Source organism: Haliotis asinina, chromosome 11 (genome assembly GCF_037392515.1).
Source record: "Haliotis asinina isolate JCU_RB_2024 chromosome 11, JCU_Hal_asi_v2, whole genome shotgun sequence".
Lineage (NCBI taxonomy): Eukaryota > Metazoa > Mollusca > Gastropoda > Lepetellida > Haliotidae > Haliotis > Haliotis asinina.
In genome coordinates, this window is record NC_090290.1 from 24,928,860 (window position 1) to 24,948,250 (window position 19,391).

Below are 19,391 nucleotides of genomic sequence, written 5' to 3' on the forward strand. Positions count from 1 at the left end.
GATTTGTATAAAGTACTGCCTTACAATCTGTTAGACATTCTAGAATGTTGATTTGTTCAGTTTCAATCTTAAATCTAGAATTTGTCAAAATAGTTTTTAAGTATTGTCACAGATAGAAGTTCCAAGTTGAAGCAAGTGCTGTACACCTAAGAAATCTGCTACTTCTGTATAGCTTATGTGAATTTAATATTTTGTTTTACTGGTCAGCCTGTGTTTGCAATGGATGCTCACACATGACTTGTAACAGGGTGAGTGAGTGAGCTGGATTTTATTCCACTTGTAGTGATAATCTAGCACTATCATGGTGGTGCACACCAGAAATGGGCTTTACACATTGTGCCCATGTGGGGAATTGAACCAAGGGCGTCAGCAGGACGGGCGAATGCTTTAACCACTAGACTATCCTGCCGCCCCTGTTACAGGATGACCAGACATTTTATTTAGTGGGGCTGAAAAATAAGCTCTGATTTGAATGAAAATGAATAAGTCCTATTAATATGAGTGTAATATAGCAAATATGTAAATGTTATGGTGAGCCCTCAAGCCTCCTTGTTGAATCAAATATTTTACTGTGGACCACCGAACACTCTGTGGACAAAAATGCCATTATTGGATTGAGTTAATGCAGCACTGTTTCCATGAAATGTTCATTTTCTTAAATTTGAAATTATTTTGATGTATGAGACTGGAACCAATTTCTTGTTAAAATTTGTAATTCCTCACAGTTATGATATGCTGAAGACATGCATCCATAATGGACGTGAATTTGAGGAGAAACAGAGAGCCGTCAAACGTATCTTTGTCAGCGTGATACTCAGCAAAAACTTTAAGATTTCATCCAGTTGGGTTAAACTGTAAAATGCTTGACATGGATCCAGCAAAGAAAGAGGAAATTAAACATGGCATCGATCATCAATTTCTATCTAATAGCTGCAGTATTTACAGACCTGTTGTTGAACTATTCCAAAAGGCACCCTGACCTATAGAATGGAGATTGCCATTGATGTCAAGAGTCAGCACTTTGATGGCTGTGAATTGTTTACTGATCGGCATTATCCCACAGCTGTGTTGAGATAATTGAAGAGACATCACTGCATGCTTGGAATATTTTACAGCAGAACTAATGAAACCATGCACAGGGCTATAGAGGTGTGTCCACAAGCCAATAGTGTCCACAGTGTGGCAGAAGGAAGATGCCTGTGAGAGACACTTGTTTGAAAATTAACCCAGGTTTAGGCTACTTTGATGAGGGTTTATGGTAGCTGTGTCAGCCAGGGAAGTAGTATATTGGGAAGTGTATTGAACTGACATTTTGGCTTTCGAATAGATTGCATTCTAAAAAGTCTAATGCAGATGCATAGCAGCTGCTTTCCTGTTGACATTGTGCAGACGCTTGTTTTCTTGGGAGAGAAGAGATGGCTGATTTCTGCTCTTGTTTACTGTTAGCTTAGTGCAATACATCACCAGCAGCAGGAGCTCTGGTAGGCCAAGTGAGACTGACAGAGCTGAAGGATCTGATGACATGTCATTTGAAGTGTCATAGACATTATGTGACCTAAACAGTTGACCAAGCTGTCCCCCTGCCTCCACTGTGACCAGCTTGATAATGGATCCTGTAAAAAACTACTATTTCTATCTCAAAAATTCAAATGTTCTTTTGTTAAACTGTGGCATGGAATACAATGGCAAGGAATCCTTACATTTGCTTCATTTAAGGCATTTACTATCTGGATATGTCAGGGTCTGTATGAGAGATTTGATTTGAAAACAATAAATGGGTTCATGATTTGTTGTTCATGCACTCAGTCCCCAACAAAGGTACTAAATGTGAACCGTGGTACAACTAAGTTTAACTGAATGCAGTATTCTTGTATGTCGTCCTTACTATTTCAAAACTGTATATTCAGATGTTTGTAAAATCAGCATGATTGTGACATCACCAATAAGTACTAAATCAGCCCCAATTAGTTTGATTCATCTACCATGTTTGATGCATCCGTCTTTTCTAACAAGTATATTTCTGTGTAATATACTGTTTGTAGAGTGAAGATATAGTATCTGTTCATTTTGTATGCCATACTGATTTGGCAAACCACAGGAAAAAGCAACATGTATTCACATAATTCCGAGGTAGATCATTTAATAACAGTCCTGTGCTTCTTGGTCGACTAACAGATATTTGTTGTAGAGTAATAATTCTTCCAGCCAGCACATTATCTTTGAGCTGTTCTTGACCTGCTCACATGATCCAAACCATAAAAAGACTCTTGCACTAAACATAAAATGAGTAAGTGAGTGTCACTAGTGAACGCCTTAATCACTAGGACTCTAGGCATAGCATGAAGAGTTGGAACATGTCATTTGACAATTTCACAACAAAAAGAAAAATGTCTATTTTTGATTTGGCTGAAATGTGAATCTTACTCATGCACCTAAATGTCCAATTTTCTTCTCTTTTATAATGTCTTGAAACAAACACTAGCATTTTCCTGAGAGCGCCCCTGCATACTGATTATTGGCTTTTCAGTTCAAACAGATCCAGAGTCTATCCAGTTTCTTGAAAGCAACTATACACCTAATTGCTTCCTCATTGTCTTCTAGTTTGTAAATGTAGGCATACCCCCAACTCCTGATCAGGCCCAGTTGGATTATTTGTCTTACATCCAATAGATGTACCATGAGCTCAGGAACTCAGAAACCGAGCAAGGAATCAAACAATTGAAGTCTGATGTCAAAATATGAATTATGTTTCCAGTAAATTCACTGAAGTAAGCAGGAACTTGAGCCAAATGTGTGATGAGATGCCTACATGGCATTGATTAGTATTGATTGAGGCACACCTCCCACAACTGCCTATGTCAGATCTACCCAAACATGTATCACAGAAACACATCCATAGGTTTGTCCGCATTGCCATACACATTAGTGGTCAATACTCTCACCAGCTTAGTTTGTTTAAGGAGCTGGTGCTTCTCCTCAGAGGAATTGACCAATTCTCAAATTACGGTCGATGAGGTGCTGAAGCCAGTGCCAAAAATACCCATGGGAGAGGCCATTTATTCTGAGACTGATGCTGAATTTATTGTAGCTTTTGTACTATCAGAGTCATAAAACAGATCCTGGACTTTAGTTCATCTCAGAGGAGTTGTTTGTGTCTGGACAAGATGTGAATTCTGTCTGAACATGATAATCATGTAATTTACATGTGAGGATGTGCATCTTGTCTCTCTGTCCACTGATGTTGGTGATGAGTAGTGTTTAGATTGGGAACAAGTGTGTTTCCATACACATGACAATCATGCTGCCACCTGTGATCTTCAAATTGTTATATGGCTGAAGGTAATCATCTCTGAGATACCTGTTGCAGTGTACTTTGGTGGCTTGAACAATTTAACTGAGCAAGATAATGGGCAAGTGAATTGTTTAAAGGGAGTCACAACCCAGCCAAACTGGCATGCCGAGAAAGAGTGACTACATTGTAACTGGTATTACCTTTTTAGCGCCTCACAGGCAGCTTGGGATATCCACAGTAATAATAATCATATTGTTATTCAAGCTTGTTAGCACTATGTACAATCATCTTGTGAATGCAGTTTAGTGCATTATAAATGCACTTATGTAATTATTATTATTAAAACCACCTTGCCATACAAAATGTGAGCCACACACAGCACCTCGAAATGTCTGGACTTGAACAAGGAATGGACTCTATACCACATGATAGCCCCCTCACCCCCCACCACCCCAACCACCTCACCCCCCCACCACCCCAACCCACTTTAATGCTGCTTTAAGAAACACATACAATCTGTAAACAGTGTTGCATCATGGCTGTGCAGCTGTGTAAATTACAAGTATACAATTTATTTCAGGTTCTGACACTGTTGCATTTTTGTTTGATGTGTCTCTTCATGCATAGTTAATTTTTATAGAATGAAAAGAACATATTATTTTCCAAGTTAGTTGTACGTTGCCTTCAGTTTTGTGAATACGAAAACAGAAACCATGGTGGTAGAAATAGATACACTCATGGAATTCCGAAGGGGATTGCGTGATGTATTGTTCGTCATTCTGATAGGTCTATTATCACTGATTCTGTGTGCAGTGAATGTTCTGTAACTGTGATCCATTGGGTTATAAGACTGAAATGATGCATGTGACCTGATGATATAACTGTAGACTGAGTGAATGTTGGTACAGTAGACTTGTGCTCTGTTCAGATTGATGAGTAAACAGCTAGTACATCACCCAACCTCGTCAGTAAGTGTGACCAATTGAAAACACATGCTTTACAGTTTAGAAGTTGCAGGCTACATGGCCCTTACTGAACAAGTCCAAGACCTTGCAGGTGTCATTGTGTGTCAGCTTAGGGTAGAAGGAATGCGAACAGTTGACAGGTCCATGATGTTTACTTTGGTGCTGACAGACCAAAGGTTATAGATGAGAACCTGGGATCCAAACCCAAGAAGAGCTGAATGGTAACGTACAAGATGTGATTCAGTTTCTTAGAAACGGTTAACCCAAGTCGTTTTCTTGGGTGAGAGCCATGTATTTTTTCAAGTGATTAACCATAAGCAACAACTAACTGCCAGATAGTCATACAATTGCAAACAGTAGTTTCCTTAACCTCATCTGCACACATATGTCATCAGTGTATGATGTAGTTTGGTCCTCACTGTATCAATTGTCCCTACACCAATGTTTTACTACTGTTGGCACCGGGAGGAAGAGGGGCAGGATGGCCAAGGTGTGTAAGGCAGTGTTTGAAATGATTGCTGGCTCAGAGGCCCAGGACCAGTTGCTATTGTATCAGGACAACAGTTTCAAATATTTGCAGGCCTTTGTGGCCTTGTGGCCTTCTGACCTAAACTATCTGTCTTTTTTTCAACTGAAATCTACCTTGTAATTTGTTTCACTTAATTTATAACAGTTTAACTTACTGATATTTCAGGGAATTGTGTGTAGGAAAAAGGAAAGTTCAGTGTGAAGATGTAGAATGTGTCTTTTTTTTTTGTTTTTATTGGTTTGACTTTAACAAAACTGGCCTGCAGATTGCAAACACTGGTCAATATGTGTTGTTGTGACTAGTGACATGCCATAGCCATGTGGTACGTGTTTATATCTGAAGTCATTGTGTTTATGTGTCTGTCATTGGTCAGAGTTTCATACATGCATCACTCTGGACGCACCATGATGTCACCAAAATACCATGTATGGTGGGTGTATGTGTTGGTCATATATCATGTATGTTTCATGTATACATATTGTTTTTTCTGTATATCATTTTGCAGCCTTTGAAGTTTTCTTTAGGATTGGTTTTCAGTAACCCATGCTTGTAACAGGTGGTCAGACATGCCGACTTGGTTGACACATGTCATCGTATCCCAAATGCGTAGATGAAGCTCATGTTGTTGATCATAGGATTGGGTGCTCCAGACTTGGTTATTTACAGACTGTCACCATGTAACTGGAATATTGCTAAGCACAGCTTAAAACAAAATGCATTCAGTGATATTGTTTTGCCCAATGTAACACATGGCCATCTTGTTCCAGGCTGTCTGCTGAGTGACGTGTGTGCCCCAGGTCAGCAGTGTAAAGATGGTGAGTACAACACATACACTGTTCGACATCTCACAACACTTTCACAGCATCTCTCTAGTACAGCTACAGCAGGGATTTTATGCAATGAAGTGGAATTCTAGACCAAGTGCTTTCAAAGGATGAAGATCCAGGTTAAAAATGATCTTCACCAAGCCAGGCAACAAATGCAATCATAAGGTCAGGCTTGGTGACATAGTTGGCATGTCATTGTATCCCAGTTGCCTAGATTGATGCTCAGGCTGTTGATCACTGGATTGTCTGGTCCAGACACGATTATTTACAGACCACAAACACATAGCTGGAATACTGCTGAATGAGGCATTAAAGAAAAAACAACCAATGAACCAACTATCCTTTACAAATCAGGGATTCTTTGTGTAGTTATAATGAACAATCCAGTGAAAAGACATTATTGGACTTGAATGCATGCATAATAAAGATGGAATTTGTAATGGATGAGATTAAAGAAATTACTGATTGCCTTGACATGTTGTTTTGTTGTGGGGCATGTTGATCATGACCAGCAGAGTGATGAGAAACATTTCAATAAGATTCAGGCTTAACTCTATCATCAGCAGATTTCTGAAGCACAGAACAAAACTTGGTATTTCTGACATCACGCTACTCATTTCAGTTTTGTAGAACTACAATAACCCACGTCGTATTTCAACAGCCACACAAAATAGACGCCTCATCGATTGACATGTGAAAATTATTGCCTTGAATGCCTTGAATCTTTTTGAAACTGTATCTTGCTCATGATCACAGATAGATGAGAGACAGATAATGAGAGGCGGTGGAGGAGGGCAGTGGTTTGGTTCAGATACGCTCCATGTTCCTCCTACTTTGTACTCCAAGCACTGGTTTCATGTTCTGCGCTATTGACAGAAATCAATTTTAATGAAAGGAAGCTCTTCATACATCATCTACAAAGAGGTTTGAATAGTAGGTGTCGATGACACATCACATTGTCTGTAATATATCTGATTTTCTCATTCATTATGAATTTAAGATAAAAGCAGTTAGCAAGGCAGTTAATAAGTTAAGTGACATCGTGTATGACTGTAATAGGCTTATTACTAGAGCATTCACACTGTTACGTTGTTAAGGAATTAGATCTGGTGAGACAAGACACATTTGTCTCATCTTTGAATAAACATGAATTTGCTTATTGATTGTGTTAAATTCAACAATTTTCTATGTTGGTAGCATGAAGTCAGTTGTATTATATTAATGCATTCATGAGAATGTTATTTTGTGTTGGTCTAATTTTTCTTATGTTTAAACAATTCTTCAACAAATGACAGTGTTGTTAAAGGCAAGGTGTTCTTGAATTGTGACATTGTCTTCTTGTATATGTGTAGGAGAAGTCATCATTCATTAACAGGGTTTTTCTTGCATTTTCAAAATTACAATAATTAATCATGAAGGTCAGCATGTCCCAATTAAGTGCCTGTTATGGTATAATGTATATAATTATTTCTTTTGTTTTGAATTGATAATTGCACATTAATAGCCATAATTGGTATTGTTCAAACTGACGCTCATGTTGACCCTTTGAATATCAATCATTTTAACAGTTAGGTCATGTTGACCTAGAAAATCTGTGGCTGTATTGTTTGGTAGAGTCTGATATAGTTAAAAAATTCAAACAATTTGTTTGTGTAGCATAATTTCACATGTTAATGTACTTATATATATTTCCAAATATCAGATTTTTGGAACAAGGAATTCAAAAGCAGAAAAGGGAGACCAGTTTATATTGTTATAGTGAGAAGCATTTAATAACAAGTTTAGTTTACTAAACATTATAGTCTGGATTGATTGAATGGCCAATATGATTAAGTCTCATCATTTATATATGCTGTGGCATGATTCTGTGAAATGAACATGATTAATATTCTTCCTGACAACACTGGGGACATATTGATTGACATCTGGTAGCCATACCACTAGACTATGAAGAATAATCATTGCAGGTATTTCATCTGACTTGCGTATTGATTAGTCAGGGAGAAAATCAGTATTCCTTGAACAGGATTCCCAACATTAGATAGCGATTGTTGGTCTCTGAAATTCAATAATTATTGTTATCTTGCTCATGTTTGTTTAATGAGAAACTTTGCTGTGGGGGTTTGTGGTTTAGATCTTGTAAATTGATGTGTGGAACATAAACATCTAGCATTTATGTATGATAATTGAGTTTCAACAACACAATCATGGTGTACCATTATGTATCGATGTTGCCTGTCTGACTTAGGTTTTTGAACCTTCACATCCTGGTGAAAATGATGTTTCTGACAATCTTTAATCATTTTTATTTAAATTATAGTTACAAAAAAGAATAATTTTATAATTATCATCTTTTCCGCTGCCAGTATTGACTGAAGTCCCTTACGAAGTGGTCTTAATTTTTCTTCATGAGTTTACAAAAAAGAATACTTTTGATTTATTTGAATCTATGAAAGATTATAGGAATGTGCCTCTAAAGAAAGGCCACCAAAATGATATGCAAAGCTGTCTGCTCAAAGTCTGTCTAAGATAAAGGACACTTACAGAAAGACATTGTGTCAAGAACCATAACATTCTAAAGGCAGGGGAGTTTTGTTACATGTTGTGTATCTAGTTTGTTGGTTCCCACTTAAACAAACATGCAAAATATTGCTAAAAGAGGCATAAAATATACCTACTCACTCACTGACATGAAACCATGTGTGTGTGAGTTACAATACAGGGGCAGTTGTTGATGCTCACCAAGTCAGAGGAGTGATTGTTACATGCAAACAGCCATGGCTTAGGAATATCCAAGTTGTGATAGGCCATACTGCTCTGTCTTCGTCTATGATACTCTCCTTTGATAGGTGCCACTGCTTGATACTGCTCCGTCTTCCTCTATGATACTCTCCTTAGATAGGTGCTACTGCTTGATACTGCTCCGTCTTCGTCTATGATACTCTCCTTTGATAGGTGGCACTGCTTGACACAAATCTACAGTTTACTATACAGCAATGTTTGTGTTGACTTGCTCATGATAGAGGGGCTTCCTAATTTTAGAATATGGCGTATTAAATGGCTTCTCTTACTATAATCAATAATCAGGCTGGTAACCTGTGTATATATTGATCTTTAAAGTTTCATGACCAGAAACTTTCTTGGTTTGTATGGAAAACAGTGTTAAGACAGCATTTGGAGAAAACTGATAATGTTTATGTTGGCTTAAATATTAGTTCAGTTGACTTGTTGTCCTTTGTAGATACGCATGTTTTTGCAAAACATTCTGTCGAACTTGTGTGCAGTGTCCCATACTCGCTAAGAGTTTCATCCCTTGGTTGTGCATGGACCTATAGATTAATGGTTCAAATTTCATAATTGCCCTTCATACCTGTTCTTGAGGGTTTCCTGTGCTATTAGGGTTGACCATGAAATATGTCACTCACTCCCTCACCCACTCACTCCCTCACCCACCCACCCACCATGAGCCCTGACCTGACATTGGTCAAGTCAGTAACATGGAGCATGCCATCAATACTACATCTATATCGGCATATGTCTTGGTGAGTAGCAGCTTGAAACTGGGCTTGTGGAATGGCGAAACCATGATGTGAACATTTCCTTAATTGTCTGGAAGACCGGACCTGTATTGATTTTTACATTTTAGACATGGCAATTCTGCCGACTTCCAAGGACAAGAGCAATTCCCCATGACAGGAACACAACATGGTCATATGGATTATCAAGGGAGTTGAATTGTTTTCCAGCCCACCCCAGCAATTTTGTTATCCTCCCTAGAAAATACAGTAACTTTAAATTTCAGTATAAGCAGAGTGTTACACTGAAGGATGAAAAATGATTTGTCTTTATTACAGTCTTAATGTAATAATGATAAGAGTCAGTTTATCATTTCCTTGTATTTTAATATTAATTATGATAATACATTTTGTATTTTGCACTTGCTACTTGAAAACAATATTGTATATTTTGTAAGGTTGACAGATTGTTAGGTTCAGAAATTATGTGTTTCATACACAGATACAGATGAATAGTGGGGAGTATTGGCATGTGTGAGGTGATTCTGCCCACTGTGATCACTTTAGCCGCTGTCAGGTCAGTAGATGACTTGCTCCCATGTGGATGTAGCTAATGGACGGACCTCTGGAACACTCTCCATGCTCCAGGTGACTCCAAAGGGTGCCAGTATGCTCACAGACATTATGGCTTGTTATTCTTCCATATTCCACCTCCCTCTGTTAATTATTTTCATATCCCTGCCAGATATCATCCAGCAGGCACTCCTGAATCTGTGTCCTTGAACCTTTTCTGAAGGACTTAGTGTTTTTTTGTCCTGAAGAATGGCATCTCAATCTTCTTTTTACCTGTCAGTGTTTTTGCTACTTCTCTTTGTCAGCACTTGTCAAGAGCATTGGTTAGTAGGAAAAACGATGCTCCAAGTCAAGTCATTATGTCAGTATAGAGATAACGTGACTTAACTGTGTCCATTTGAAGATTTCCTTCTCTTAGCACTGATAGGATCAGGAAGTTGTGGGTGAGAATCCTGACTTGCCCAGGTTATGCTGGTGCCAGTGGGTTTCACTCCACATTGTGCCTTGTCTTGGTGGTGGTGGTGGGTTTCTATCCACATTATGCCTAGCCCTGACATTCCACATTATGCATTATGCCTTCTCTTGGCAGTGCTGGTGGGTTTGAATCCTACAAAAAGCCTTGTCCTGGCAGTCATGGTGTGTTTAATCCCACAAAAACTTGTCTTGGCAGTGCTGGTGTGTTTCAATCCCACAAAAAGCCTTGTCTGGGCAGTGCCAGTGCATTACAGTCCTTCAAAAAGCCTTGTTTTGGTGGTGCTAGTGTGTTTCAATCCCACAAGAAGCCTTGTCTTGGCAGTGCCTGTGTGTTTTAATCCCACAAAAAAAAACTCTTGCCAGTGTTGGTGTCTTTTAATCCCTCAAAAGGCCTTGTCTTTGTGGTGCTGGTGGGTTTCAATCTCATGAAAAACCTTGTCTTGACAGTGCCTGTGTGTTTCAGTTCCACAAAAACGTTGTCTTGGCAGTTCTTGTGTGTTTCAATCCCTCGAAAAACCTTGTCTTTGTGGTGCTGGTGGGTTTCAATCTCATGAAAAACCTTGTCTTGACAGTGCAGTTGTGTTTCAATCCCACAAAAACGTTGTCTTGGCAGTTCTTGTGTGTTTCAATCCCTCAAAAAGCCTTGTCTTTGTGGTGCTGGTGGGTTTCAATCTCATGAAAAACCTTGTCTTGACAGTGCCTGTGTGTTTTAATCCCACAAAAACCTTGTTTTGGTAGTGCTGGTGTGTTTCAATCCCTCGAAAAGCCTTGTCTTTGTGGTGCTGGTGGGTTTCAATCTCATGAAAAACCTTGTCTTGACAGTGCCGTTGTGTTTCAATCCCTCAAAAAGCCTTGTCTTTGAGGTGCTGGTGGGTTTCAGTCTCATGAAAAACCTTGTCTTGACAGTGCCTGTGTGTTTCAGTTCCACAAAAACGTTGTCTTGGCAGTTCTTGTGTGTTTCAATCCCTCAAAAAGCCTTGTCTTTGTGGTGCTGGTGGGTTTCAATCTCATGAAAAACCTTGTCTTGACAGTGCCGTTGTGTTTCAATCCCACAAAAACGTTGTCTTGGCAGTTCTTGTGTGTTTCAATCCCTCAAAAAGCCTTGTCTTTGTGGTGCTGGTGGGTTTCAATCTCATAAAAAACCTTGTCTTGACAGTGCCTGTGTGTTTCAGTTCCACAAAAACGTTGTCTTGGCAGTTCTTGTGTGTTTCAATCCCTCAAAAAGCCTTGTCTTTGTGGTGCTGGTGGGTTTCAATCTCATGAAAAACCTTGTCTTGACAGTGCCGTTGTGTTTCAATCCCACAAAAACGTTGTCTTGGCAGTTCTTGTGTGTTTCAATCCCTCAAAAAGCCTTGTCTTTGTGGTGCTGGTGGGTTTCAATCTCATAAAAAACCTTGTCTTGACAGTGCCTGTGTGTTTCAGTTCCACAAAAACCTTGTCTTGGCAGTTCTTGTGTGTTTCAATCCCTCAAAAAGCCTTGTCTTTGTGGTGCTGGTGGGTTTCAATCTCATGAAAAACCTTGTCTTGACAGTGCCGTTGTGTTTCAATCCCACAAAAACGTTGTCTTGGCAGTTCTTGTGTGTTTCAATCCCTCAAAAAGCCTTGTCTTTGAGGTGCTGGTGGGTTTCAGTCTCATGAAAAACCTTGTCTTGACAGTGCCTGTGTGTTTCAGTTCCACAAAAACGTTGTCTTGGCAGTTCTTGTGTGTTTCAATCCCTCAAAAAGCCTTGTCTTTGTGGTGCTGGTGGGTTTCAATCTCATGAAAAACCTTGTCTTGACAGTGCCGTTGTGTTTCAATCCCACAAAAATATTGTTTTGGTAGTGCTAGTGTGTTTCAATCCCACAAGAAGCCTTGTCTTGGCAGTGCCATTGTGTTTCAGTCCCACAAAAAACCTTGTCTTGACAGTGCCTGTGTGTTTTAATCCCACAAAAACCTTGTTTTGGTAGTGCTGGTGTGTTTCAATCCCACAAAAAAAATCGTGTCTTGGCAGTGCCTGTGTGCTTCAATCCCACAAGAAGCCTTGCCTTGGTGGTGTGGTGGGTTTCAGTCCCACAAAAAACTCTCTTGCCAATGCTGGTGTCTTGCCAATGCCTTGTCTTTGTGGTGCTGGTGGGTGTCAATCCCATGAAAAGCCTTTTCTTGTGGATGCTGGTGAGTTTCGCTGTAACAAAATTAACTTGTCTTGGCAGTGCTGATGGGTTTCAATCCTACAAAAAAACATGTCTTGGTTGCAGGTTTCATTCACACATTACTCCTTAGCCAAACTATTTAATTAATGATTCATTTCACATCTGTTTCTCAGTGGTTGGATTTATTCACATGAATCTAAATTTTAAGTGAATTTAGGCCAGAACTGAATCCATGTGATTACCCAATATCTAAGACATGTCTTCCTTCTGCTACTGAATAATACAAGGGACTAACAGAGTACCACAGACCAGCTTCTACCCACTAATGTCTCAAGGGACATTACAAGACAGTGTAACTCCCAGTGTACTGATTACAAACTCCCTTTACATGTAAATCTGTATTCTTCCAATGCAAGTGCAAATTCATTCTTTGAATTTCATCAGTATTCTACAGATCAATGAAGTAAGAAAACCCCCTTTTAAGAATTACTGTAAATATAGTAGGAAATCATTCCCCATGTATTTAAAGAAGGGACAATGCTCCATTGTCTGCCAGTTTCTGTAATTGCTGACTTATCTTGGCCAGAGAGACTGATCAAGTGTAAAGAGGGTCAGGCTGTACTTCAGGATACTTCAAAGAACTTGGACAAGACCCATGGTTGTTGTACTATCAATCAAGGACTTGTACCCCAACACTCCACTAAGTCCATGATGCACACAGCCATACTCAGTTGATAGCTAAGTGGCTGATAACGCCTGAATAATTTGCTATGACTATTAAGATTTGTATCAGAGAAAGTCCATTTATGAATGTCAGATAAGCATTGAGGATTTTGAGCCTGTCATAAATAATTCCTTTTCTGCATCACTGATGGTTCATGATCATCAAGATTGCAAAATATTTATCTCCAGGGTATCATCAAGTATTGAATTGTTCAAGTCATTTACCCAAGAGGGAAACAAAACTGCCAACAGGACATGCAGTATTATATCACATGGTGTCATAGAAATGTGATCACTGCAGGAAGTGCTTCGGAAGCAGTTGGAATGGGTAAAGATGTGTCAAGGAAAATACTCATGATTTTTTTAAAAGAAATCGAGCATTGCCTTTTTCTTCTTATTAGCTTCAGTATGTGACAGAAATAATGTTTTCTAGCTTTCTCTGGTGCAGTAGTGGCAGGTTAGTTGTGCAACAGGGAGTAATTCAGGGGCATGGCATTTTGATGTAGGACAAGTGCTTGTGCATAGGGAACATCTCATAGGTGAGTCTGAAGTACCTGAGTGGCTTCAGATAGATTGGATGAAAGTAGAAGGGAAGCTTTACGTGATGCAGTCTTGCGATAAATACCTCTATTGTGGCTGAGAAACCATGACAAAAGTCTAATTTGGAGTTCTAATTCAAAGCCATAACTTGCCTTCATGTGTAAGGGACACAACTGTACACATTACATTGTTGGGTTTGACAAATTGAACCCCTGGGCTAACCCTTTAAGGTTTGTGAAATCCTACTCTAATGTTGATGTCAGTACATTGATATCTCTGGTGAAATAAATACAACTGGCAGTTAATCAGAGATGGACAAGTACAGAATATGTCTCGTACAAACTGATGTTATGTACCAATGGACAATATGCAGAGTTTTCATCATGATGATGATGATGATGATGATGGTGGTGGTGGGGGTGATCATGGTGATGGTGGTGTTGTGGGCAACAATGATGGCAACGCTTGTTGTTACAGCCTCATGGAAATGGAGACAAACCCTGTTCTCCAGTAGATGCACCTCCACACAAAGTCTCATTATACATTACTTGTCTGGAGTAAACACATTTGCAATTTCTTTGATGTAGATGCTATTTTGGTGGGACAGGAAGTCCATCAGGTTCAGTGGTCATTTATTCCGATGAGTGTCCAACTGGAAATAAGTGTGTTCAGTCAGCAGTGCAGGCAAGCATTAGTTCAGATCAATAAATCCACCAACATACCATCAGCCATTGGCGGACACCGCACTGCGTGGCTCATCCATAGGTGTGTTAGCCTTTCTATGGCCTCATTCCATGTGCTTTGAAAATTGCCTATATGTTTCCACGCTACAATTATGCACATAGATAGACATCAAAGTGACGACAGTTAATTGATGTTCATGTAAATATTTTATTCTGTGTAACCCACAGAGGTGAGCTTGTGTATTTGCTCTCAGTTAGACATGTAAGAAGTAGATTAAATTGTTTGTGTAAGTGAGGGAAGCTTTGGGGATGGAGGTCCCGCAGACATTTACTATTGCTACATTTACTTTTGTTTTATCTTCTGGGTGAAGTGAATCTGATGTAAAATAATGTAGAACTTACTCTCATGTAAAGTAGGTTTGATGGTCTGATGTAATGGTCTGATGTAAAGTAGGTTTGATGGTCTGATGTAAAGTAAGTTTGATGGTCTGATGTAATGTGGGTTTGATGGTCTGATTTAAAGTAGGTGGGCCGATGTAAAGTAGGTTTGATGGTCTGATTTAAAGTAGGTTTGATGGTCTGATTTAAAGTAGGTTTGATGGTCTGATTTAAAGTAGGTTTGATGGGCCGATGTAAAGTAGGTTTGATGGGCCGATATAAAGTAGGTTTGGTGGTCTGATGTAAAGTAGGTTTGATGGTCTGATTTAAAGTAGGCTTGATGGTCTGATTTAAAGTAGGTTTGATGGGCCGATGTAAAGTAGGTTTGATGGGCCGATATAAAGTAGGTTTGGTGGTCTGATGTAAAATATATCATGTTACTTGTGTCATTACACTTTTCACCAGTCCTATGTTTTGCTAGCTACAAGGATCATGGAAAGTTTCCCACTAAATTTACATCCACTACTGTGGTACGTGTGTATCAATATGTCGGGTTACATATCGTGACATCCCTATCCTACAAAGATCCAGGTGTCAAAAACTCTCTGCTTCAACTGCGTATACTATCGCTCTCTGACGCACATCACAAGACTTAAGATGGCTTTTATTAATCACCATGGTCTGGACAGACTTGAGGGAAGGCTTACAGTGTGCAGGCCCTTCTCAACACACATTCCAGACTGGCCAGCCAGGGTTTGTTAGCTGACTCACAATACAGGAGAAGCTACCCAAACTGGACATTGACGGATCAAGATTTGTCTGCACCAGACTAAATTTGTTATCCTGCATTTACTGTGTTACTTTGTTATTAAGTATATTCCTGTCATGGTGGTAAAAAAAGGATTGATTCCCATGTAATCTGATGTCACTGATCAAACTTGTCTCATTCCCGCCAACTTTTAGATCTACTGAGCAGTGTGATAGAACACTGCCAAATCGATATACTTCGGAAATGTCTAAAAGATGTATCTTTGTCAGTAGATATCAGGTATATGTGTTCATGTAATCATGATAATTTGCTGGACAACACTTGGAACCTTAGAAGTAATGTTTGTGCAGGAGACCAAGGGATGTAACTCTTGCTAGAACCTCTTGGATGAAATCATCAATCTGAAGTGACCTGAAGTCTAGACTGGACAGGTTGAGTGAGTGAGTGAGTAAGTGAGTTTAGATATACGCCACACTCAGCAATGTTCCAGCTATATCTGTGGTCTGTAAATAATCGAGTCTGTATCAGACAGTCCTGTGATCAACAGCATAACCTCCAGCCTGTGCTGTTCAGAATGGTTACAGCATTACATTGTTGTTATAAATGGATGCAGCACACAATATGCACAAGAACAGACCCTCCTGATGAACAGAATAAATGATTTATTTGAGGCTTTATACATGAAGAATACATTTGATATGGGCTGTGGCAAGGTCCCAGCAACTGTGAGTGAGCAGAGATCCAGGTCATGGGGACAGAGTGACTTGCTCTGATGCAGGAAAAGGTGTTAAAAGAAAAATGTAGATGAAGATGCTTGGCAATATTTCAGAGATGGCTACTCAATCAACACGACACCGAAACACCGCACAGTCTCACAGAAACATTGGTGTTGGTGAAAATGAAGAAATTAGGTCTTGCAAATCTTATGTTTGATAGGCATTTATTAGAAGTTCACAGATGTAGTCGCAATGTATTTTACTATAGTAATGTCGTTTCGTTATAGTTTCATGCCATTGTCAAACAAAGCCTAATGATGGTAATTGGATCAAGCTTGAACCAAGACTATCGGTAGTTTTGAATATTTTGTAAGAATCTGATTTTTGTGGTAATTTACATACAACTGAAAATTAGAAGATTAATGTGATTTTCTGTTAAAGTTGTGAGTGATTTGGATCTTTTTTCCAAATTGTATTATGTAATTTTAGTTTGACAAAAGAACATTTCAGAAACAGTAGAACTTATTGGCAGTCCAACAGTCACTTCTGGTGAGTGAGTGAATGAGTGGGTTAGTTTTTACACTTCACTTAACGATATTCCAGCTATTTGGCAATGGTCTGCAAATAATGTGTCAGCCAAGTCAGAGACCACCTGACCACCCGATTCATAGCCTCACCGGTTCATAGCCTCTTACAAGCATATGTTACTGAAGATCGAGAAGACTGATCTGGATCTTCACGGATCCCCTGACTGAGGGAACATATGATGATCTTAGTTTGTGACCTTTTGGACAGTGTGTTATTGCTCCACATGGAGCTATCTGCTATCAACCACTAGTTTGGGGCAGTGGGGTGGCCTAGTGTTTAAAGCATTTACTCGTCAGACCGAAGACCCAAGTTCCATTCCCCGTATGGTTTTCCCCGCCATGATATTGCTGGAATAAAGCAGCATAAACTGACCCAATGAACCACTGGTTTATAGGGACCTGGAGCAGAACTGATTCATCACCTGTCACACACGTACTTGAGTAGAAGTCATATTCAGTAGGGGCTACATAACAAGTGATCTTGACAACGATGAAATATTGAGGAACCACAGGTATGATCAGTGCTGAGTCCGAGAAGGCATGTTGGGGTATAAGAGAGTGAGTACTCATGCCAGGAAGCATTTCAATGAGTTCATTACACAATACGTCAGTCTGGGAAAGTTATTTCAGAATCTGATGTGAAGTCAATCATTCATGAACAATGCTGAAATCGACATGCATTTATGTCGTCAATATGCCCAACCGATCATACAGATAATAGAGAAGACGATGTCTTTTGCAGTATTGTTGATACAGACAGATAGCCGGGCATCGTGGCCCTCTCCTCGTCAGCTCAGCAAATCCCCAGCCAAACAACTTTCCATAGTGGATATTATTGGCATTTTTGTCTGGCGATTATGCGTTTTGATGACACTAAGAGTGGATGACCTGTGGTCGATAACTTCAGACAAGTTTCATTTCCTGTCTCTTTCAGTGAAGACAACCGTCAATCTTGATGGAAATGCCACCTGATCTGGTTGTGTTTGAGTGAAACGTTAATTTCCTTTGTTTTAAATTGTTAATAAGGACTTACAAAAAGTGTGAAGGCTTATGACATAACATTTCCCTTTAGTATTTTAGACTTTTTTGCATAGTTAAGCCTTCACTCTGAAAAGAGGTTTTAAAATGAAGTTTGAACAAATAATTACTCCCAGGAGTGGGAGTTCCCCCAAATGTGAAAATGTGGATCTGGTAAAACAATTATTGTGCCCTACTTTGTCATCTGTGTTCCATGAATAAACACCATGTTTCACCAATCATTTCCTCTTGTTCACTGTATTCTATTACCAGGCAAAAGGACTGTAGTAGCTAAGTAACTGTCTGAGTGCCTGTGAGTATTCAGATGTCAACATTACTTCAAAGGATGGAAGTCTACTAGTTTGGTGCAGAAATCCTTAATGAATTTCCCTTCCAGTTTCAGAGAGTCCAAAAATATTTCCCAAATATCTTTCTTCAGAGTATTACAAGTTCCTGGAAACCATTTTCCTTTTTTATCATTTTGACTGTCAAGTCAATCTTGTTTTCATAATATAATCTGTTATATTTTTGCAAGAACATTTATTTTGTTATAAGGCCAGACCAATCTTATGTCTTGTTTTACAGATCCACTGGTCATATTTATTCAAGAATAAGAAAAAAATAAAAATCATTATCTTGTCAACTTTATCCAGGACCCTGTGAAGTGTGTTCTACATTGACAAACATAATCAGTAACAACCATCAAACCCGCCAACCCTCATGGGGGAAAGGAGCTAAATACATATTGGAGAAGCAGCAGATTATTTGATGTAGGTTGACTGCTTTACATATCAAATCTCAACATTGATAAGGGTAGTTGGTCTGTTCTCAACTCAAGGAAAACCTGTGTTTGATTCTTCATTCTGTCATGATATGAATAAAATCATCTTTTTCCATGACTTTGAAAAAAAATATTCTTCTATGACATATTGTTTTCCAATTTTTTCAAGATTTTCAAAGTGCAATGTTTCAGTACATTGGAAGAAATGATATTTGAAAATGACAATGTATTGTCAGTGTACTCAAACTTACAAGAGTTTTTCTGAAAGAAATACAACCATATGATAAATATTTTTCCCTCAGATAAGATTTGATAAATTGAAACAGCAATTGCTGTCATTAAAATGTCACATGAAGTTATCTAAAATTCAGAAATGTTCTTGCAGTTAAAAACATTTGCTGATCAACATCACCCAAACGCGACATTGCGAAGGTGTAAGTCTGATGGTACACTCATTTTCTGCTGATTATGGCGGGAGTGTTGTAAAGACGAAGATTAGTCGTGGCTGATTCAAGTCTGACACTGCACACTGTCATTCCGCTATGTTGGTGGGAGTCATCAGTTGCTGTTGTATGGCAGATGAATGACATAATCAATATATGATGTAATTGACACCGAGCTGTTTGCTCAGACAGAAGGGTGTTCCACTCGCAGCAAGCTGTAGTTCCTCACATTGGGAACAGGTAATTGGTTTTCAGATTGTATAAGCTCCGGATGGGGGATTACAGTCACTAGCTTTGGGTATTATATCAGTCAGTTGACCACATCAAATCATCTGTGTGAGTTCTTGAAGTCCAATTCCCAGCAAGAATTCTTTTGATTGACAGCATTGTATTCTTACAGTTGTAGTTGTGTTGAGGTGTGCAGTGTCTTTTTAGGAAGTGGTCAAATG

The 19,391-nt window shown here is 39.1% G+C and overlaps 1 protein-coding gene across 1 annotated transcript in view; it reads left to right on the forward strand.

The window, feature by feature from the left end:
* The window catches only part of LOC137255931 (receptor-type tyrosine-protein phosphatase N2-like), a 221,384-nt gene that overhangs the window by 41,651 nt on the left and 160,342 nt on the right, over positions 1 to 19,391 (forward strand). Inside the window, exon 2 of the mRNA XM_067793531.1 lies at positions 5,554 to 5,601. Within this exon, the coding sequence (XP_067649632.1) occupies positions 5,554 to 5,601 (48 nt within the window). The remainder of the gene's footprint in view (positions 1 to 5,553; positions 5,602 to 19,391) is intronic.